This window comes from Raphanus sativus, chromosome 3 (assembly GCF_000801105.2).
Source record: "Raphanus sativus cultivar WK10039 chromosome 3, ASM80110v3, whole genome shotgun sequence".
NCBI lineage: Eukaryota > Viridiplantae > Streptophyta > Magnoliopsida > Brassicales > Brassicaceae > Raphanus > Raphanus sativus.
In genome coordinates this window covers 22,631,128-22,653,512 of record NC_079513.1, presented here as the reverse complement: position 1 = coordinate 22,653,512, position 22,385 = coordinate 22,631,128, and the positions used below count along the sequence as shown (strand labels likewise).

Genomic DNA, 22,385 nt, shown 5'->3' with positions numbered 1-22,385 from the left:
CACGTGTTAGTGATTTGATTCGCTCGTGCTAATGTACTTTTGGATACATAAAAATTAAAAAGGACTGGACTACAATGACGTGTATTGTTGGGCTATATAAAGAACAGGCCTAACATTTGGTACTAATAAATGTATTTAATGTAAGAACCTGTATTGTTGGACTAACCCAAATCCCATTTGAGTTTTGGTAATGTTAACTAGGAGTACTATATCTTTGAGATTTTTATTATTTTCAAATAAACTTTTGGAAGATTTTTATTGTTTTGTTATAAGGTTTAAGTCCGTATAAATTGATGGGATTCAGTTTCATGTAAAAGAAATATGTAAATAATAAATCATCCAGAAGAATCTGCTTTGTCTTTTTTTTTTTAGATTAACATTCGCTCTTGACAAAAGGTAACAAACATATGATTCTCTGACATGCTATGATAATCACGAAAAACAAAGAAGAAACGTATACGCATACTACGAGTATTAGCAAATGACAACTTGGCATGAGGTAGAGAGTCTTGTAAAGTTAAGGAGTTGCTCAACAATGACAGAATCTTCCTGCATGTGTTTCTGTAATTACCTAAGCACAATGTGAATCTCTAGAAAGTAACTCATCAGATTCAGTTTCATTTCATCATCTCTGTCGCCCTCTTCTGCCAAGACGAGTAGACGACCATTAAGTGTTAACATACTCTGGGGATGTTAGACACCCCATGGGGTCCAGGGAAAGATACTTCTAACTCCCTCCTCATATGGACGTATACTAACTCCCAAAAGATAAGACATGTTAGATACGGGCAGCTCTCAAGAAAAGACAGGCTACATTTTCCACATATTACAGAACAAAGGTAGTGGATGACATCTACATGACCTCCAAGAGTATGGGAGAAGATGTTCATAGCTTTGACACACAAGATCCCAAAATGAGAGAATCATTTGGAAGAGGTTTTGTGTAGTCATTAAGCTTATAGTCTGTAGGCTTTATCTTTTGTAAAAAGAATAAAATTTTACTATTGCTAAAAGATACATAACTAAAACATACAATGAATCCCAATTTCAAACATTGACTGCGCAGTAAGAAAATACAAAACAAAGAAGACACCCAAGTAAAAACAAAATTAAAAACAACACAAAAAATTCAGAAAATTTACTAGGTTCTGTAATATAGAGTCAAAGCTTTATACTATATGATTAATAATCTCTGAAAAAATACATGTTTTCTTCTTCTTCTAACCATTGGGATCAATGGTACCTTTCGTCAGAGACTTGGAGAGTCTCAATGCCTTTGACAGCAGAATCGTAATGTTTCCTAGTGGAAGAAGATCTCTTCCTTTCAGACGATGAAGAAACCATCCCAGAGTTTCTTAATCCACTTCCCGTACGGCTTCTCTGTAGCTCCTCAGACGTCACTCTCCTCGATGATCCTGCTGACTGTCCGAACAGCGACGAGCTTGGCATCTGTCAAAAAAAAAAGAGCTTTTAGATGATTGCTTGTATCCAACAAAGAAAAAAACAGAGCAAATGTTTTCATAATAATACCATTGGAGCTCTAACAGCAGCTGATGACAAGTTGCCAGAGTTCTCGAGAGCTCCTGACGTTCTCCTTCTTGACGAATCCATCGGTGGTCTCCCTCCATCTTCCTCACCTTCAATAAACATTAAAAGCTTTAGACTTTCTAAGCGTTAAACATCTTTATTAAGTGTTCCTCTGTTTTGAAAAATATTCACCTCCGTATCTATCCATGCTGGTTAATCCTGGAGGCAAAGCCGAACTGGTTCCAGCCGCAGGGCCACGGGATGGAGGAGCTGTTAGTTGTGACTGTTGGTACTTCAGTATGGTCCAGTCAAAGACATAATCGAATTGAAACCCTGTGATAAAAATAAAATGTAAGAAAGTCTGTATCTTTTGAGGGAAAGAAGAAGAACGAAAAGAAGCTTTCAAAAAAACCTTCACGGATGAAGAGATCTCTGAATATTCTTTTGAGATAACCGTAGTCTGGTTTATCATCAAACCGGAGGGAGCGGCAGTAATGGAAGTAAGATGCGAATTCAGATGGGTAGCCACGGCATAAGGACTGGAGGAAAGATGAAAACAAGTTGTGTGTTAATGAAGAAAGCTTTTAAATAAAAGGAACAAACTTTGTGGTTTAGGACTTTACCTCAATGGATGTAGAGACTTTCTTTTCGCTGATTCTTTCATACTTTTGTTTCTTGGTTCCAGCTTTAAGCCCTTGCCATGGAAGACTAGAAAAAAGAAATTCTAATAAGGAATGTGAAGAAGGAAGTGAAAGAAACGAGGCAGTGTATGTAAAATAGTACTCACCTTCCTTTGAGGAAATACATGAGGATGTAACCAAGAGATTCTAAATCATCCCTTCTGCTTTGTTCTGTATGAGAGAAAAATAGGTATTTAATATTAAGGACACCAAGAATCTTCAGCAGTTTTTTTGTCGAGCTTACCAATTCCCAAGTGAGTATTCATACTAGCATATCTTGCGGTTCCAGTGAGATTCTTATTTTCTCTACAAAGATAGAAAATGACATCCGAGTTTAGAATTGTGCGTAGGAAGAAGAAACGGAGACTGATTATTAAAAAAAAAATCGTTTCACCTGTAAGGAATGTGCTGATGGGTAGTGTTATCCCTGTACTTCTTAGCAAGACCAAAGTCGATGATGTATACCTTTAGAAACATATTATAAAAGAGTCATTTCACTTCAAAAGTAAAATAAGAACAGAATACAAACATAAAGGTGGAAAAAGGAAACCTGGTTGGCGCGTCTTCCTAACCCCATGAGGAAGTTGTCAGGCTTGAGATCTCGGTGGAGGAATGATTTCGAATGGAAATACTCAACACGGTTTATCTGAAATATAGTAAAAGAGCAAATCACTAAACAAGTCTCTTAAGGAGAAAGAGTTAGATAAAGGACAAGAGAGGTGTGTACCATTTGATCAGCAAGCATGAGGACGGACTTGAGAGAAAGTTTCCTGCTACAGAAATTGAACAAGTCTTCAAGACTAGGCCCAAGTAGATCCATGACCAGAACATTGTAGTCGCCTTCAACACCGAACCACTTGACATTCGGAACACCAGCTGCCATTATTAAAGGTTCATGAGAGAGACTAAATGCATGGTTATAAAAGAACAAGAGAGAATCAAGAGATGAGCTTTTACTTCCTCCCTGTAGAAGTCTGTATAATTTGGATTCATAGAGCAGCTGTGGATGCTTTGTCTTGGCATTTTCCTGCACAAAATTAAATACATAACGCTGAGTATTTCATCAAAAAGCTACCAACAGTAACAAATAAATCCGGAAAAGAGAGAAAAATCATACTAACTTGGCATACATTGTCCACAGACATGAAATAAGCTTTGAGAAATAAGTGAAAAATTAAACTAGTGTCACACATTATCTTTGGTCTAATTCAGGTAACTCTTTAGTAAATGATTTTAAGCCCTAGCCAATGTCATCTATATACTAAACAACATACATTGTACCACATTATCTTCAACAATTGATCTAATTCAAGTAACTTAAATAAAATGGACTTAAGCTCTAGCCAATGTCCTCTTTTATAGTAAAGAACAAACATCGTCTCTATCTGAAATTAAAACCGTCACATGATGATGCTAACAACACACAAAAAAAAAGAAAAAAATGTCAGCAGCAAAGCAAGAACTCACAAGCTTAATGGCGACTTCTTCATTGGTTTGAAGATGAGTACCTAAAAGAAACAAACACAATCCAAAGACAAATGTTAAGAAATTGAGAAAAAAAAATCTCAAGAAGATGATGAAACGGAATGAATTGAGGAGTAAAAAGAGCGAACCGAGATGGATCTCTCCAAAAGAGCCGCTTCCGATTTTGCGTCCGAGCCGAAACTTGTTTCCCACACGAGCCTCCATCAAACAACCGACTCAAAAGAGGAAACTTTTTATCCGAAACCAAAATGCCTCCTTTAAGACAACCCTTTAATCCAACGGAATCAGCACCCACAAACCCAGAATTATCTCTCGGAAAGATTGAGTTTTTTTTTTTTTGCGAAATTAGGGTTGAAACAGGGGAAAACAGAGGAACCCAATAGTCACCTTCTTCTTCCTTCTTCCAAGTCCTTCTCGTGATCTGGGGGAACAAAAGGGAATGTTGATTGTCTCCTTTGCTTTATCTGTCTCTCTCTCTCTCTTCACGCGCAATGGATTAAAGGAAGGTTTGATGGGGCGAAGAGAATGGAGTTTCTCAAAAGTTTGGGTCTTTTTCTTTTCTTTTCTTTTCCGCTTCCTCCTTTCCTTATTCTCAGCTCCACGGTTCCAAATATCCCGGTTTTATATAACCGGATAAAACCGGTTAACAATGTCTACAATCATTTTCGCTTTTCAAACGATACGTTTATGTTTTATCATTCCTTTGTCGCTTTCAATCAAATGAGATGAGATATTGAACTTCAATTTTATGTTAATTACGTGTGAATGAATGATGCATATCGGTTATTTGGTTTATTTTCGGTTTGACTTTGGTATTTGAATGTACATCACGCGTGGAGTGAAAAAACATTAAAGAAAAACGAAAAGAAAAAATTAATTAATTTAGGATTGGCTATGAGGGAGAAATGGGTGACCAAGCGTGAGAGCTACGCGTGCTCGTTGGGTGAGCGGTAAAGGTCGTTTGCCACGTGACTTCCCTTCCTTCCTTCAAAATATCTTGTGAGGACCATGCTCAACGTAATACGCACGTGATTCATGTTTTTTCCGTGTGTTTTGACTTTACTGGTCTAAATTCTAATCATACGTCGTACGAGGATGAGATTTTTTATTTTTTGTATTTTTTAGCAACTTGGAGGAGATTTAAATACACAGTGGTCGGTCTAAATGAATTACTGTTGAGGAGTTAAAATAGCCTATATTCTTAAATTTATTTTTCACTAAAAGACATCTTATTTTTAAAAAATCGAGGAGTCAAAATAGCCTTTATACGATGTGAAGGATGTATATTGTATACAAAATAAATATAGGCCCGCTTTTTGGCAAATCAAAAAGCAGAATCATTAAAACACCGGCATGTACGAAAGAATTTGTGCTGTTGTAGCATCTCTAATGTAAAACTCCATATTTTATTCCAAAATAGAGTAAAAATGAATATAGAGTAAAAATGCTCCAACCCAACACCATTTTCCACTCCATAATGGAGTAATGAATAAACAAAAAATGGATTACTCCATTTATGGAGTAAATTTCATTATGGAGTGGGATATGGAGTTGGGTTGGAGCATTTCTTACTTCATATTCATTTTCACTTCATTTTAGAGGAAAAAATAGAGTTGGGTTGGAGATGCCCTTAGAGAGTTAATGATATTTGATAATTCTTTTTCACGTAAGTGTTAGACCCATTCTCACTTGTAAAGGCCCATACGTTTTGGTATGAATTGATGTGCATAAGAAGATGGTTATGTGGCGGTACAAATTAGTAAATGAGAGGAATTAATTACTTGTATAATTGGCATTAAACCATTTCAAGTGTGGGACCCAATAATTTGGTAATCCAGTCTGGCTCTCTTATTACAGGTTGTTGTCTTCAAATAAGAAGATGATGCTTTCTGGAGATGCTGCAAATTCCTTTCAGCGGATATTCCAATCGACTCTCAGAGGAAAAACCCTAAAAGAATCCTAAATCCACTCGATTTTATATTTTCTTGTCATCCAAGCAAGAAGATGACTGGTACCAACACAGTTTCTGGTAAATTCTTCAGGAGGGTTTATGTTCTTTCCCATTCGCGATGAATCTCGCTCATTAGTTGATTTATTCTTGCTCTTATCGAGTCGATGGATGAACCTCCTTCTTAATTAGTTTTTAAGTCGATGTATGATTTCTAAAATATATATTTTTTTTGTTTTAAAATTGTATTTGTGTTTGTGTGTTAGATGATGAACATCGTTCGGACATGCAGAAGATACATGGTGGTGAGATTGATGAGAGCAAAGTCAAAGCGCCAAACATGTTTGAACGAGCCAAAGAGGAGTTCGACGCAGTTGTTGGGGCTATTCATCAACACAAGAGTTCCAAGTTTGTTTTATTTATCTCTGTCTAATGCTTTGATTATGCATTTCTTACGTTAGCATCAGCTAGCGTGTACAATAAGTTTCCTCATGTGTTATAATTCCTGTTTTTTTTTCAGGGACGATTCTGATAAAATGGAATTTAAATCCGAGAAACCAGGTTCGATTTTTCTCTACCCATTGCTGAAATATTGTTGTATCATCAGTAACAACAAAGTTTGACTAGTTTATGTGTTATGTGTGTTGGTTCTTGATTCTTGTTCTGTTTTTCACATGGTTTATACAGAAGATGAAACTAAGAAACCGAATATGATGAGAAAGGCCAAGGAGGAAATAAAATCTCTGTTCCATTCCAAGGAGAAACCTCATCCCCATCATCATCATCACAAAGAAACTCATGGAAGGAGTGATGATATCGATGAGAACACGCATGTGGATGAAGTGAGAGCTCCCAATGTTTTCGAGAGAGCCAAGGAAGAGATAGAGGCTGTCATCAACACCATTCATACCAAGAAGAACGAGACTGACGGTTCCGATTCTCCTAAGCGTTCTCGGTCTGTCTCACCGGAGAAGGAGAGAGCTGGATTCGGATGCTCTCTTGGAAAGGGGCTGGAAAAGATTTGTTCTCCTTGGGGTGATAATAAAAAAGATTGAGTTATTCATTATGATTGATGATCATGAACTAACTGTTGTGATCAAATTTGGTTGAGTTTTAATGATCAGTTTGTTGATTTGTAGGTACTGAATTGTTACCTTAACAGATTAAACCTTTTTTATTCATATTCCAGAAGCTTTGTTGATTCACTGGCTATGGATTCGTTGGTATTTAAATTGCTTATTGTGGTTTGCACATCTCAAAATAAACTTTAAGACTTTTTTTTGGCCAAAGAGCTTTTTTTTGGACAAAGAACTTTAAGACTTTCTTTTAGGATAATGTTCATATACTGGTTTTGATGAACTTGACTGCATTGCAGTCCAAACTAGTGTGTGTGGTTATGATTTGGATTTTGAAGTTAGCAACGCAATATTACAAGAAAACAAGCGAAAGTCGACAACCAAATCTGTCAATTTATTTGGTTGAATATAAAAAAAATTGTAAAAGATTGTGAAAATGACTTTTTAGCATATCTTTTCAAAGTCTATGTACTGTTTTTTATTGGTTTTACAATTTCAACGAATTTAATCTATCTTATTAAAACAGAAACATTATAACTTCTTCTAGGTGGATTTTTAAATTGGACATCATATTATTATTTTTAATCTAACCTTTCATTTAAATATTTCCTTAAAGAGTTTAATATCAACTATCTATCATTTAACTCCACTATAAGATCTATGTCTATGCATCTATTAAACAAAATATATGTTCTTTTCGTTAGAGTATAATCACATTATCATATTTATATTATATCATAGTAAAAATATAATAATCCCTCTCCTTTATTATAGTCAAATGAATACAATAAATGTCTCCAATATAAATATAACACGAGTCTAAGTTCTTAAAAATAAAAATATAAATAGATAGAAACAAAAATAAATATTACACATGTTATTAAAAATATAAATATTACACGAGTAGGTTGACAAAAAAATACAAATATTACGCTAATCCTTTTTTTTTTGTCATCAACTTATACAAACTTAAACTGAGTAGGTTGACAAAAATATACAAATATTACATGAATCTTTTTTTTACACGAATCCTTAGCCAGTCATTATACAATTTTGACTATTTTGGTCTGGTTATTTCCTAAACAATTGATTCAATTAACCAAATAACTTAAGAACATGTTTCCTCCCATCATTAAACTATAATTATCTTAAACACAAAACCCTTTTTAATTAAAAAATTATTTGGAATCAAATACTGATGAATCTTAAAATTTTAAATAGCTTGATACAGAATTTTTGAAACTCAATAATAAAGATATCAGAATATATTTTCATAGATGTTCAAATAATCGAGGTTTTCTTTGAATATACACTAACTTACTTCAATAACAGAAACATCAATTTATACTTAAAAAAAAACGATTATTGGAAAACCTCTTCACCAAGTTGAGTCTACTATGCCTAAAATATCGGTTACAATCAAATATTCACAATCAAATTGTCAGATTTGAAAAATCATGAATATGGAAAACCCTCTTCTCCAAGTTTATTCTACTATACATAAAATCTCGATGTCAAGAGAATTTGTATTTATTATATCTGACTTAATAGGTTAGAAAATATTCATTTTATCCCACTAAAATGTGTGTACAAGTACTTGTCTTCGTATTCATCATTGGACATTCACAAAACTTTTAGAAAAAAATCCCAAAAACATAATGTCAAAACCAAATCGTATTGGTTGATATTATATTAGTGTTTTCACTATACAGTTACAACATAACATCTTTAAATTAATAATATATAAATTAATATCTCTATAAATTAGTATAATTTCATAGTCTCAAATCGAGTTTTTGGTTCAATTAGTATCTCGATGAATTAATAATCTCTATAAATTAATAAAAAATTATAGTTTTGGGTATAGTCCCAACATTATTAATTTATAGAGTTTTACTGTATATCTCTAATACACCAATGAAAAATTATTAAAAAACAGTTTTAACATTGTTCTTAAACAATATATTTTAGACAAACTCAAAATTATATAAAACCACATTATGTGAAAAGGACAAATTCCTAATTGTAATCAACTATTATAGAATATATATTATATGTTAAAAATAAAAAATAAAATCCGCGCGGTCGCGCGGATCATGATCTAGTATTTTTTTATAACTGAAAAAATCAAACATAACACTACACTAGACTTTTGACCCCGCACGCCCGTGCGGGTATTCTTTTTCGGTTTGCAATGTTTAATTTTTATTATATTTTATATAAATGTGATGTTGTTAATATATATTCTATGCTGATTTAATACATATTTTACGATGGTTTGTTGACCGATATTGGACAGTTCTTTTGTAGTTTTAATTACCTACAAAATATGTTTTTAGTATTTTGGTTTTGATAAACAAAAAACCTAAAAGAATATATTTGATTTTTCAAAACTTACATATTCATCAGCAAAAATCATTTGAAAAATCTCTCCCACCGAATGAGGTGTTTTGTTGTCAGGAATGAAGCAATTTGACTTGAGATCACTATTTCATCTTAAATGGATTCACGTTTTTGAGAGGTGTGAAACTTGCATTACTCGACATTTTTTTTTATCTGGATGTGAATGTTGTTCTTCAACGTAGAATGAATTGTATATAGTTCTATAAGTGAGACATAGATGATAGTAAAATCTAAACTAATTATTTGAAAACTTGATTTGCAAGTCGTGTAGAATAAAAAATATACTAAATGTTAGGAATATTTTGTAAATATTTTGTGTTTAAATTTTTTCACATCATGATAAGTATTTAAAGTTTGGAATATACTAAAGATGTTGTAATAAATCGATCCTATAAATCTGTGATTAGCAAGTATATTGATATTTTTATAAATATGATACCTTTAATTAATTAGGGGTTTGTTATGTTAAGTTATTAAGATAGTTAAAGATTTTACGAACAGTGAATTGATATATCTGACTTAGTTGATATATTTTTTTAAAGATAGATGCAACGAAATCATTAAAAAACTTTATAATTAGATTTTATGTTTAAAAGATTAATTAATATAAATATTGAATCCTATTAATCGATAAAATAGTAGTCAACCCGAATGGTTTTTAATTTTATCCAATACAAGTAATACATATAAGGGAAAATTCTATAAAAATATCTCAACTAAATTTGTTAAGCTTTTAAATACCTAAACTTTTTCGCTGTTTAGTTTAAATACCCGCAACTAAATTTTTTTAGCTTTTAAATACCTAAACCTTTTTGATGATGTCTAGTTTAATACCCCAATTAATTATTTTGCTCATTTTAATATACAAACTTTTAAAACTAAGTCTATTTAATATCCAAATTTTTTTTATTTTAATTTACAAATACTAATAATTTTCAAACGAAATTTTAAAAAATCTCTAAATTTTACAAAACATCTCAGAAAATTCTAATTATTTTTTTCTGTTGAGAATAAAAGTAACTAAAATGTGTATAACCTTAAATTTTGAAATAAAAATTTTAAATTTTAAGTATTGAGTTTTAGTTTGTTTTCTGAAATAGAAAAACAAATTTATTTATTTGCCTTAAAACTTAATTTTAAAATTTTTCCTAACTTATTACCTTCTTTTCCTAAATCCTAAATAAAATTCGAATTTTCTGAGATTGTTTTGTAAATTTGAAGGTTTTTAAAATTTTGTTTGAAAGTTATCAGTATTTTAAAAATAATTTTTGGTTATTAAAAGGGACACAATTTTAAAAAGTTTGTATATTAAAATGAACAATATAATTAGTTGGGATATTAAACTGGGTAGAAAAAAGTTTTTGAATTAAAAAGTTTAATGAAATTTAATTAGAGCATTTTTATGAAATTTTCCCTACATATAGTCCGGTTTAGTAATGCTATTTACAGTTATAATATTATAGTTATATATTAGTTTTGGCTGTAACACTATTTTAATAAAAAAAAATTGGCAATGGATCCAACAATATCGCTTACTAAATTTTTTAAAACAGTTTCATGCTGATATCGAGAATTGTGCTGATGTCCAATTCTATGATTAGAGATTTTATAGTTAAAGATATACAAATTGGTCAAAGATAATGTTAATGGGCTTCGATTTGGATTATGACGTGAAAGGCTTAAACAAAATTATAGCAAATCTGTATCATTAATATCAGTGGCAGAAATTGTAAATATTTAGATGAAGTATGGGTTAATTTTCTTTTGTACTTCACTTTTAATAGGATAATAACTAGACCTTGACCCGCGCGCCCGCGCGGATGTTCATTTTCGGTTTGCAATATTATGATTTTTTATCGAAGGTTATGCAATTGTGATACTAAAAAACAGGAGATTTTATGGTGATATAAAAAGTTAAATCATGAATTACATTAGTTATTTATATCTAAATTGTTGAAACCAATGTTTATTAAGCTATAGTTTGTCCGTGGTAGTTTGTAAATTATATAATCAATAAGAACAAATATATATATATATATATATATATTTATTTGAATGAATCAATTTTTATATATATTTAAAAGTTATAAATTATTAACATTATATGAATATGATAGAACTTGATTTTTTATAAAAAAAATATGGTAATATTTTATTTATCTAAACAAATTATTTATAGTTAAAGCATTACATATTATTAATAAATGGGTTTTTAAGTTATTCGTTTAAACACTAAAATAAGAATAACAATAGCCCAATGAGATGTTTAACTACTTTACGCAGAAAAAAACAGTTACACAATGACAAAAAAGTACATAGACAATCAAACGAAAAAAGAGCCTAGGGTTTGGAAGGATGTATTTGGCGAGTTCCATGGAGAGTTTCATCGTGATATCAATGTTATTTTGTCTCGATCTATCCTCTGTTTGAAATTAAGGAAACGTCTTATGCTAGACAGGTTAACTATTTTTTGCTTTGGTTTTGATCTGAATATGTGAATGTTGTTCTTTAGGATAGATGAAGTGTATATATAGGTCTCTAGGTGAGATGTCGATGAAAAAAAAATCTAAACTAATTATTTGAAAACTTGATGAGCAAGTTATGTAGATAAGGAATATACTAAATGTTTGGAATATTTAGCAAACATTTTTGTGGCTAGATTTTTGGTTACGTAATTAGGTACAGTCATATTTATAAAAATACCAAATACTTTGTAACGAACCGATCCTATAAATCCGTAAGTAGCATTTATATTGATATTTATTATAATTGTGACACCTTTAATGTAGGAGATTATTATGTTAAGTAATTAAGATACGTAAAGATTTTAGGAATATTTAGTTGATTAGTTAAGAAAATTGAATTTATATTTTCCCTTTTAATTTGATAGAGATGTTTAATGCTAGTTACAACGAAAATGACAGAATATCGTTTTACATATCAATCCAATAATCCGTAATTAACAAGTAATTGATATTTTTTTATAAATGTGATACCTTTAATGTAGGGCATTTTTTTTTGAAAAATAAATGTAGGGCATTATTATGTTAAGTAAGTAAGACACTTATAGATTGTAGGAATAGTTAGTTAATTAGGTAACAAATTTGAAATTATATTTTAGTTTTTTATTTCATATAGATTTTTAATGCTAGGTGCAACGATTTTGACAAACCGATAGTTAGTTGATTATTATGTTAAGTGGTCTATAATCGAATGAAAATTTGGCCATGGTTTAAACAAACCGATAGGTTGGCTTTCGAGATTATAAGATGTAACAAATAAAATCCGGTTTAGTAATGTTATTTATAATTACACTATGATAGTTATATATTCTAATGTTACGTAGAAGTTCGTTCAAGTCAATTTAATGAAGATATTAAGATTATTATGATCTGAAATATAAGTATTAAATCTTCAGTTGATAAAAAAATAATGAAAAGCAATTTTGGTTGGGTATCTAGTTCATTAATTAACGAAATGAACACACGATGAAATGTATATCTTAATGGGTTTTCGAATTCGAATTGGCATTTGCGAAAAGTCAATATTTTCAAAAGTGTAATATTAACACCAGTGGCATGTAAACATAAATAATGAGATGAAGTGAGGGTTATTTCCCATTTGTACTTCACTTTTAATAGGATAGATAAGATATAGGATAGATATTTTACTCTTAGAAGATATATTAAAACGAGGAAAAATTGATTTGTCATCTTCCGGAAGCTCTTATTTTTTAATTTGTTCTAGTATTTTCTTTTTTTTGGGGGGTCAAATTTCTAGTATTTTCTTAGCATGGGGAAATTTAGGAAAAAGCACAATTCATGAATTTGAGATGTAAGGTGTGTCTTTCACAGGCGATTGTAAACCGTTTTCATTTATTAGACCGAATCAAACCGTTTTCATTTAGTAGTTATTTATTAGTTTACCAGTTTTGACGGTTTGGTACTTTTCAGACAAGAGCTCTGTTCTGTTCTCGCTCCCTGTCGTTTCTATATTTTATTCCTCGCCGAAAAGCCAGCATTAGGGTTTCGATCATGGTGACGGAGTACTTGCGCCCTCCGAAGAAGCGCAGGTTGGACATAGCCTCGGGAGAATCGAGATCCTCAGCGACACGTCCAAATCTCCAGTCTTTCAACTCGCGCGATGATGAGTGCATCCGACAGTACATCTCGTACTATTACCAGTTTCAAAAGAGCGAGGTAATTTTTTTTTCTTCTGATTCTCCATGTAAAATCTTCATTGTCTGGATTCCTGATACCAATGTAAGGTGTAGAGTTTGATTTGATTTAGGGTTGGTTATAAGGGTTTCGAGATAGGTTGGGATAAACTGGACTACCTGTTCGACACGATGCCTATGATTGATCCATATCGTGCCAGTGAATATAAGACCAACGATGAAATAATCCGTGAAGGGACCTGTCTTGCCATTGCCCGACACAATTCCGACAAGGTAATGTTCCGCTCTCTTAGCAGTACACTCGTCTGTTCCTCTTTATTCTTACTTTTGCTTATTACAATTTTATATATATATATATATTGATCAGGGAACTAGGCTTGTTTTCCTCGATCACGTTTCAGCAAGTTACAGGTGCTGTGCTGGTGTGCTTTACTATGTTACATTCTGGGCCATGGATTTGGCTTCATCCAGTCCCGTGCCAAAACTTTATCAATCAAACTTTCGCCGGTGTGGACCCACATTTTGTGAGGTTTATCTCTTCAGGCTTAAACCAACGGACCAAGGTAATTTTTAGATTTGCTTATTGTGTTATGAACATCTCAAAAATTTAACTTTGGGACTTTCTTTTGCTTTAATTAGGAGAAACTTGTATGTATGTATGTTTGGATGTAAACTAAGTGTATGTATAATGGTTATGATGCAGAGATTGCTGCTGTTCAGGTGGATCCTCCTCCTCCATTGAATGAAGATATCCCAGGTGGCTCCCTTACTCTTCTCTTTGTCTAAGATCTTAAGATTTGTGGTAAAGCAGATAACACAGCTAAGTTGTTTATATGCATTTTGAAAGTATATATAGAGATATCATTTGTACTTTGTTTGAAGTTTATTAGGTTAACATGGTTGTTTAATGTTTACAGAACGACCCACTGTATTGTTCACTGTAACGGGTCCAGGGTCTGGGTTCATACCCAACGTTGTCTTCACTAGGATTCCTGCTCAAGTGTCTGTCTCGTTGCCAGAATCATCCTCACCATCCCTTCTTGTTACCTAACTACGCAAGTTTGTTCCATTCCAAGGAGAAACCTCATCCCCATAATCATCATCACAAAGAAACTCATGGAAGGAGTGATGATATCGATGAGAACACGAATGTAGATGAAGTGAAGGCTCCCAATGTTTTCGAGAGAGCCAAGGAAGAGATCGAGGCCGTCATCGGCACCATCCATCCCAAGAAGAATGAGACTGACGGTTCCGATTCTCCTAAGCGTTCTCGGTCTGTCTCACCAGTCACCGGAGAAGGAGAGAGCTGGATTCGGATGCTCTCTTGGAAAGGGGTTGGAAAAGATTTGTGCTCCTTGGGGGAATAATAAAGAAGATTGAGTTATTCATTATGATTGATGATCATGAACTTGTTTGCTAATTGTTGTGATCTAATTTGGTTGAGTTTCAATGAGTTTGTTGATTTATAGGTACTCAATTGTTACCTTAACAGATTAAAACTTGTTATTCATATTCCAGAAGCTTTGTTGATTCATTGGCTATGGTTTCGTTGGTATTTAAAATGTTTGCACATCTCAAAATAAACTTTGAGACTTTCTTTTAGGATAATGTTCATATACTGATTTTGATAAACTTGAATGCATTGCAGTCTAAACTAGTATGTGTGGTTATGATGCAGAGATTGATGCTGTTCAGGTGGATCCTCTTCCTCCAATGAATGATAGTGACCCAGGTGGATCCTTACTCTTCTCTTGGTTTAAGATCTTGAGATTTGAGTTAAAAGTAGATGTTATATAGTACTACTACGTAATTTATATGCATTTGGAAGTATATATAGATATCATAGCTAGTAATGTGTTTCAAGTTATTAGACTAACATAGTTATTTGATGATTATAGAAGCACCCATCATATCGTTCACAGTAACGGGTCCAGGATCGGGGTCCATACCCAACGTTGTCTTCACTCGGATTCTTGCTCAGGTGTCTTGAGTGAGTGCTGAAGTTAAGTATGTTTAGTCGCCACCTTTAAGGCCAAAACGGTTAAACTATCTTCATTCCGTATCACAAAAATAATAGTTAAAAGCTTAATGGAGTGACACTAGTTTACATTCTAATTTTTTGAGGATGATTGAATGCTTTAAAGAAGGTTTTAAAAATATTTCACATTCATAGGAGAAACATATTCAACACGTATGAGAAGAGAATAATCCAAAATGTGATCATGTTTTTTCTTTTCCTCCCTTCCATGTCCACTTATGCTTAGCCGAAGGCATGTTTGGATTTTTAAGTTATCAACCCAATATTAAAGGAAAACAAAGCGAAAGTCGACAGCCCAGGAACCCATCTAAATCTGATAAAAAATAAACATTGTTGATAGATTTTTTTAACAAATTTGGTCCATCGATTTATTTGGTTGAATATAAAAATATGTAAAAAATACTTTTTAACATATAAAGTTTATATATTATTTTTTTATTGGTTTTACAAATTTTAACGAACTTAACATTTTTTACTAGGTGTTTTGCCCGCATATGCGGACTTAATCTTTTATTAATATTTTTAGTATATGCATTAAAAGATTTAAAGACCAGCATAATAATTATTTTTTATGTTTTTAGTAATTTTTGTGTGTTTTATAATTTTTATTTTTCTTTCTATTTTCATTTTTAAATACCATGAAAATCTATAAAACTATATATATGAGAATGAAATCACATATCAGATATGCAATAGAGTGAAGTGAAAAAGTAGATCTTCATCTTTTTAACAGTTATTATCTCTGTAATTATCTTTTTAAACATCAGTTATGCATGAAACTATAAAATAAGTTACAAAAACAAAACTAAAATACAAGCAAATCATAAATAAACAAAAGAGTATGAGTTTATGATAACTTTCAAGAAATTTAAAAAGAAAAGAATGAAGATAAAGATAATTTTTTTACTTTACTCTATCAATATATACACATACTTATCTTACTATTTTATATATAGTTTATTTTCTGTGAAAGATAGACAAAACATTATCTAACCAAACATGATAGTCATTATTTCTTTTTGTACGAAAGTATTTTTTTCTTTTGACAACTTCTTATAGTTAAAATTAATTCATTTATGTATGATCAATTATATAATGAATAAACATAATTATACTTGATTAATATTTAGTTATGTGTTTTCTGTTTTATTTAATTTTTAACTTTTTATTAAAAGACTTCTTTCAGATTTCAGATAACAACAGAATACATAGAGAAACTATCTTTTTTTTAATCTTTATACATTGGATAATTCTTACTATTATTAAATTTTACTTTTCATTTTATGGTAATTTATAATTACTTACTAATACATATTAATAATTAAAAATTATAATAATACATTTTTATTTTGTTTTCTTTAGAAAATTCTTAAGTATTATAATTTTTTAAAATTTATTTGTACACTACATTCATTATTAATAAATAAATGTTAAAAATCACTCAAATTCTCTTTTCAATTATATAAAATTAAAAATTTGTATTTGATTAATATTTAATTATGTGTTTTTTATTTTTGGAATTTTAACTTGTTTATTAAAATATATTTTCTGGATAACAACACAATATATAAGAGTTATATTTTTATTTTAAAATATATGTTTTAGATTTTGGATGATTCTTAAATAAATGTTAAAAATCACTCAAATTCTCTTTTCAATTATATAAAATTAAAAATTGTATTTGATTAATATTTAATTATGTGTTTTTTTATTTTTGGAATTCTAACTTGTTTATTAAAATATTTCTGGATAACAACACAATATATAAGAGTTATATTTTTATTTTAAAATATATGTTTTAAATTTTGGATGATTCTTATTTTTATTAATTTTAATCGTTTATCTAATCAAATAGATCTAAAATTCGTTTTTATTTTTAGATAATTTATATAATTTATTCATTAAAGGTATAAACGATATTAACCATTCTAACTTTTAACGTGAGAGCTCCGTTGCGAAAACTCAATTCGCAGATAATAGTATAGATAGATAACAATTATTGAAAATGTTTATATAACTGAAAAAATCAAACATGACCACTCCATATTTTCCTCACATATAATAAAACATAAAATTTTAGTTTACGTTGATACATAACTCGCTTCACTACAGGGTAACATATTTCATAAAAAAACGAGGAAAATTGATTTGTAATCTTCATGAAGCTCATTTTTACCTGTTGTTTCTAGTATTTTTCTAGCATGGTGAAATTTAGGAAAAAAGCACAACTCACGAATTTGAGATGTACGGTGTTGTCTCTCACAGGCGATTGTAAACCGTTTTCATTTATTAGACCGAATCAAACCGTTTTCATTTATTAGTTTGACGGTTTGGTGCTTTTTCAGACAAGAACTCTGTTCTGGCTCCTTGTCGATTGGTTTTATTCCTCGCCGAAAAGCCAGCATTAGGGTTTCGAATCATGGCCACTTGTACGGTGACGGTGACGGAGTACTTTTGCCCTCCGAAGAAGCGAAGGCTGGACAAAGCCTCGGGAGAATCGAAATCCTCAGCGACTGGTCCAAATCTCCGGCCTTTCAACCCCGACGACGATGAGTGCATTCGACAGTACATCTTGTACTATTACCAGTTTCAAAAGAGCGAGGTATATTTCTTGTTTTCATGTAAATCTTCGTTGGATTAGTGATACCCGATTTCATAGAAGATCTTTTGTAGGGTTTCGATATTGATTGGGATAAGCTTGACTATCGGTTTGCCACGATGCCTATAATAGACGCATATCCTGCCGGTTATACCATGACCAACGATGAAATAATCAGTGAAGTGACTTGTCTTGCCATAGCCCAACGCAATGCAGAGAAGGTCTGATATATATGATGCACTTACAGTTTGTTGGTCTTCCTTTATTCTTACTTTGCTTAGAATTTAATTTATTCAGGGAACTAGGCTTGTTTTCCTCGATCACGTCTCAGCAAGTTACAGGTGCTGTGCTGGTTGTCTTTACTATATTACATTCTGGGCTATGGATTTGGCTTCATCCAGGCCTGAGCCAAAGCTTTATCAAACAAAATGTCGCCAGTGTGGACCCACGTTTTGTGAGATTTATATCTTTAGGCTTAAACCAACTGATGAAGGTTTGCCTTATGTGTAATGTTTATTCACTTTTAAGATTTGCATTTGTTTTGATGTGTTTAGATGTAACCTAGTGTGTGTTGTTATGGTGCAGAGCTTGCTGCTGTTCAGGTGGATCCTCCTCCTCCATTGAATGAAAATGACCCAGGTGGATCTCTTACTCTTTTTTTTTGTCTATGATATTATGATCTGGGTTCTTAGAAAATTCAGGTTTATAAGACAATACCTCTAGCTAAGTTATTTATATGCATTTGGAAGTATATATAGATATATCATTTTGTACTTTGTTTCAAGTTATTTGCCTAATGGGGTTGTTTGATGTTTACAGAAGCAGCCACCATATCGTTCACTGTAACGGGTCCAGGGTCTGGGTTCATACCCAACGTTGTCTTCACTCGGACTCCTGCTCAAGTATCTGTCCCGTCGGCAAAATCATCCTCACCGTGTGAAAGCCAAAGCCAAGACATTGATTCGCAATACTAAATTTAGTGTACGCTTATAATCAAACATAGGGGGATTTTGCTAGAAATGTGCATTATAGTCAGAAGTAGCAAACTCAACTTAAGTGAAGCGACAACGACAAGAGACCAACGCGAGTAAATCATGGACGCGTGTCAGAACAAGAACTTTGATTGCATAACCAGGTTCTATGTAATATTGACATGTGTGTTTGCTACTATCCAGACGTAAAAGAGCATGACCAAGATTTCGGAGCAACGTACGTGCCTACATGACCATATTACTTATGCAAAATAGGCTATACGTACGAATGTAAGTGACTAAGTGTGTATACAAACAGAGAATTAACAGATGCTACATTCTTTGTTCTTCTACTTTAAGCAAAGAACCTACTTTCACAAAACTAAAAATTTAAAATTATAAAACAAACTGCTTCCGCAGTAATGTAGCCTAACCAGCTCCATTCACAGATAAAAAGATCAAAACTCCATTCACATTGATCGAACTTGAGACCCATTCTCTTACCACCATCCTGCTCTGCACACAGAGATCGTTCTAAGAACCAATGGAAATCACTACGAAGTACAATACACTTTATTGATGAACTCACCTGGCAAAGGATTGATCTAGTTTACATTAGATAATAGAACTTGGTCCAACGATTGATAAAGCCAAATTGGTGTCTGATCCGGTTTTCTAATTTCAAAGATCACAATTTGTACTCCAATACAGTAGATTGTCTCCTACCATGGAATATAGTTATAGAATTATATGTTTAGAGAAAATGGTACCTAATAGGTTATATACTACGGACAATTTTGTTATATTTTCGTATGTAAGAAGCAATGCTCAAATTACAAATTATATTCGAATTAAAAAGTACCATATTGGGAGAAAAACTTTCCTTTCTGGTTAGCGTTTAGGAAACATAAAGTACTTTGATAAGACAATCAAAGCAACAAAAAAGTGTTGACATAACATTTTTGATTGGCATGATTGATTGATTTAACCAATATAAATCTTAGATTTAATAAGATAGTTTTAACAACTTTTAAATATAATTAAAATAAATTAAAATGATAAAGCATCTTTACATATAATGAAATCTCAACTATTAACAAATACTCTGTGGAGTCGGAGACAAATCTCTTTCTCTTACTTAAAAAAGTCGGTAGCTCTAGCCGTAACTATATAAGTACTTTTTAAAAAACTATCATCTATGTCTTCAAATTTTCTTTACCATTGGTTTCTGTAGATGTTGATATAGATTATTAGAGACATTACTTAAAGCTGTAGATATTTTAGTATATCCAAATAGTCAAATATTGTTCTTGTCTACCAAACTTAAGAAACCGACAAATATCTGTGAGATTAAAATACCAAACATAAGTAAGAGTCTTTAATATATTTGTAATCTACATAATGTAAAACCTTGTGTCCTCGTGCATGTATATTGCCAAATATCGATTCGTTTGCATAATTGTTAAAGATGTTAATGTTTAATAAACACATTCAAGAAGCAAGAATAGTTCATTCTTCTCTAGATAGAGATAGAACATGAATTGAAAAGTGTTTAGTCTCTTCTACGTCCAATGTATAGATAAAACGTATAGGTACAATTATACAAAACTATCTTGGTAATTTAATATTCTCTAAGCAACGGTCCCAAAAAATTTGTAAGTTTTGGTAGTGTGCTACTTTTTGGTCTTGTTTTGACAGAGATGCATACAGACCGTATGTACGATAAGACTGATAAAAGTGTATTATATCAAATAGTTGTATCAACCCAACAACAAGGATAAAAATGCAATAAAAATAATGATAATAATACAATTTTTGGAATGAGTTCAGCTGTCAATCTTCAGAACAAGAACTTTTATTATATGACTAGGTTTTAGCTAATCTTGGCATGAGTTCAGCTGCTGTATAGATGATAAAAAATTTCTTATAATGATGCAAAATAAGCATGACAAGATTCCAAAGCTACATGACCATAAAACCAGAAGATCAGAACATTGATTCAACTAAACATAACATAATCTTAAGAAAAAAAAAGAATTCAGAAACGCATTGATTCTCCTCGACTTGATCAAATAACTACTTTCACACACTCACAATCATATTAAGACTGCTTCCAAATAATGTAGACGTAACCAATTCCATTCAAAGCTTTATAGTAATTGGTTGAAATTGTTTTAGCTTTCCTTCAGCTAATTTTCTTAAAGCATTACCACAAATTTTATTTTTTTCCTTAAAAGTAGTTATAGGTTGGATTTCAGTCAGTTACAACATTTCTCCAGCTATTAAATAGCATGATTAGAAAGAAAATGATCTAAAATCATCCATGAAAACAAACATGTACATTATTCACCTTTTGGTAAGGACCATTCAAGACTCATCTCATATTCTTTGTTAGACCCAAAGACATTTAACTATACCGGAAACAATATGTTTTGTTCTTATTTTGATAGAGTACGCAAACAATATGTTTTTTGGTGCACAAAGAACGTACATAACTTAAGACCAACAAAATTATTTTATAACAAATAGTTGCTTGTAAATCAATAGCAAAGACATGTACCATACACACAAACGTACAACAGTGCAACAACTAAAGTGGTCTATACAACACATAGTCAACCATGTCAAATTTGATGCAAATGAAGGCATCAACAACTTCAAAAGCGCCATCAGTTTCATGAAATCATCTTGAGTTTGCTTGGAAAGTCAATTGAGTAGTTATGGTCAACAACTGGCGATGAGATAATTCCCTCATCCGAGTGTAAGTAAACTACATTCTTTATTTTTCCTAGCTATGTAATGATATTAGTGATAACTAGTTTTGATTAAATCTGATTTATGTTTTTACTGGATCAGTTACCACACGGCGGATGATTTCACTCATTTGAACAACATTGAAGATGTCGAACTTGAAGAGATAGTTAGGAAACAACCTTTTATAGGTCCCATACCAATCAATAGCGACCTACATGGATATTACTATACTATAAACTTATGTTAATTTCTAAGCTTGTTTTATTATTGATTTTTGTTTCATGTTGAATCTAATGCTATCTATTATACAGAGGATTTATCAACATGGCCGTACCACAGATCCGCCAAACCCGCAAGTGCATAATGTTCTTATTGTTGGATTTGGAGCTTTAGAAGGTAGACCTACTAGATTGTGTAGAATTCATGGGGAGAAGGTTGGGGACATCGAGGATATGCGTATGTGTATCGTCAGCCCATACCTGGACGCCCAGTTACTCAGTTCACTGAGATCATAATTCCTAATAAAAGACATCATCCGAGACAAGAAAAGGAGGCTAGGATGATATGCAAAACTATAGTTTATATTGAATTATTTTACTTATGGGTACAACACATAAATATGACCTTGAGATAAATATATCAGTTTTTACAAATCGTCTCCAAAATATTAAACAATGCGATTTGGATTACAGATGTACTGTGTAATGTTTCTTTTTTTTTTTTGAAA

At 31.7% G+C, this 22,385-nt stretch overlaps 4 protein-coding genes across 5 annotated transcripts; 3 read left to right on the top strand and 1 right to left on the bottom strand.

Moving 5' to 3' along the window:
- Nucleotides 1-1,023: 1,023 nt before the first annotated feature.
- LOC108847564 (casein kinase 1-like protein 12) lies at nucleotides 1,024-4,262 on the bottom strand. Its single transcript, XM_018620834.2, has 13 exons — nucleotides 3,821-4,262; nucleotides 3,675-3,715; nucleotides 3,165-3,234; nucleotides 2,935-3,083; nucleotides 2,758-2,853; nucleotides 2,602-2,672; nucleotides 2,452-2,513; nucleotides 2,315-2,378; nucleotides 2,151-2,235; nucleotides 1,940-2,066; nucleotides 1,720-1,860; nucleotides 1,531-1,637; nucleotides 1,024-1,449 (listed from the first exon to the last, which is right to left on the bottom strand). Exons 1-13 carry the CDS (start codon nucleotides 3,894-3,896, stop codon nucleotides 1,234-1,236), a joined length of 1,305 nt encoding a protein of 434 aa, XP_018476336.2. The 5' UTR covers nucleotides 3,897-4,262; the 3' UTR covers nucleotides 1,024-1,233.
- A 1,326-nt stretch (nucleotides 4,263-5,588) lies between these two features.
- LOC130509270 (uncharacterized) lies at nucleotides 5,589-6,841 on the top strand. Its single transcript, XM_057005055.1, has 4 exons — nucleotides 5,589-5,721; nucleotides 5,907-6,048; nucleotides 6,161-6,201; nucleotides 6,328-6,841. Exons 1-4 carry the CDS (start codon nucleotides 5,697-5,699, stop codon nucleotides 6,693-6,695), a joined length of 576 nt encoding a protein of 191 aa, XP_056861035.1. The 5' UTR covers nucleotides 5,589-5,696; the 3' UTR covers nucleotides 6,696-6,841.
- Nucleotides 6,842-13,060: 6,219 nt separating this feature from the next.
- LOC130510167 (uncharacterized) lies at nucleotides 13,061-14,808 on the top strand. 2 transcript variants are annotated; one of them, XM_057006554.1, is made up of 5 exons: nucleotides 13,061-13,318; nucleotides 13,423-13,569; nucleotides 13,664-13,859; nucleotides 14,000-14,053; nucleotides 14,214-14,808. In XM_057006554.1, exons 1-5 carry the CDS (start codon nucleotides 13,154-13,156, stop codon nucleotides 14,345-14,347), a joined length of 696 nt encoding a protein of 231 aa, XP_056862534.1. In that variant the 5' UTR covers nucleotides 13,061-13,153; the 3' UTR covers nucleotides 14,348-14,808. The 2 variants fall into 2 exon arrangements, with proteins under 2 accessions (XP_056862534.1, XP_056862535.1); XM_057006555.1 differs by having other exon boundaries at nucleotides 13,110-13,318; nucleotides 13,410-13,569.
- Nucleotides 14,809-17,665: 2,857 nt separating this feature from the next.
- LOC108847565 (uncharacterized) lies at nucleotides 17,666-19,251 on the top strand. The gene is made up of 5 exons (XM_018620835.2): nucleotides 17,666-17,936; nucleotides 18,008-18,154; nucleotides 18,231-18,426; nucleotides 18,519-18,572; nucleotides 18,753-19,251. The coding sequence occupies exons 1-5, from the start codon at nucleotides 17,754-17,756 to the stop codon at nucleotides 18,905-18,907; spliced, it is 735 nt and encodes a 244-aa protein (XP_018476337.2). The 5' UTR covers nucleotides 17,666-17,753; the 3' UTR covers nucleotides 18,908-19,251.
- Nucleotides 19,252-22,385: the final 3,134 nt, after the last annotated feature.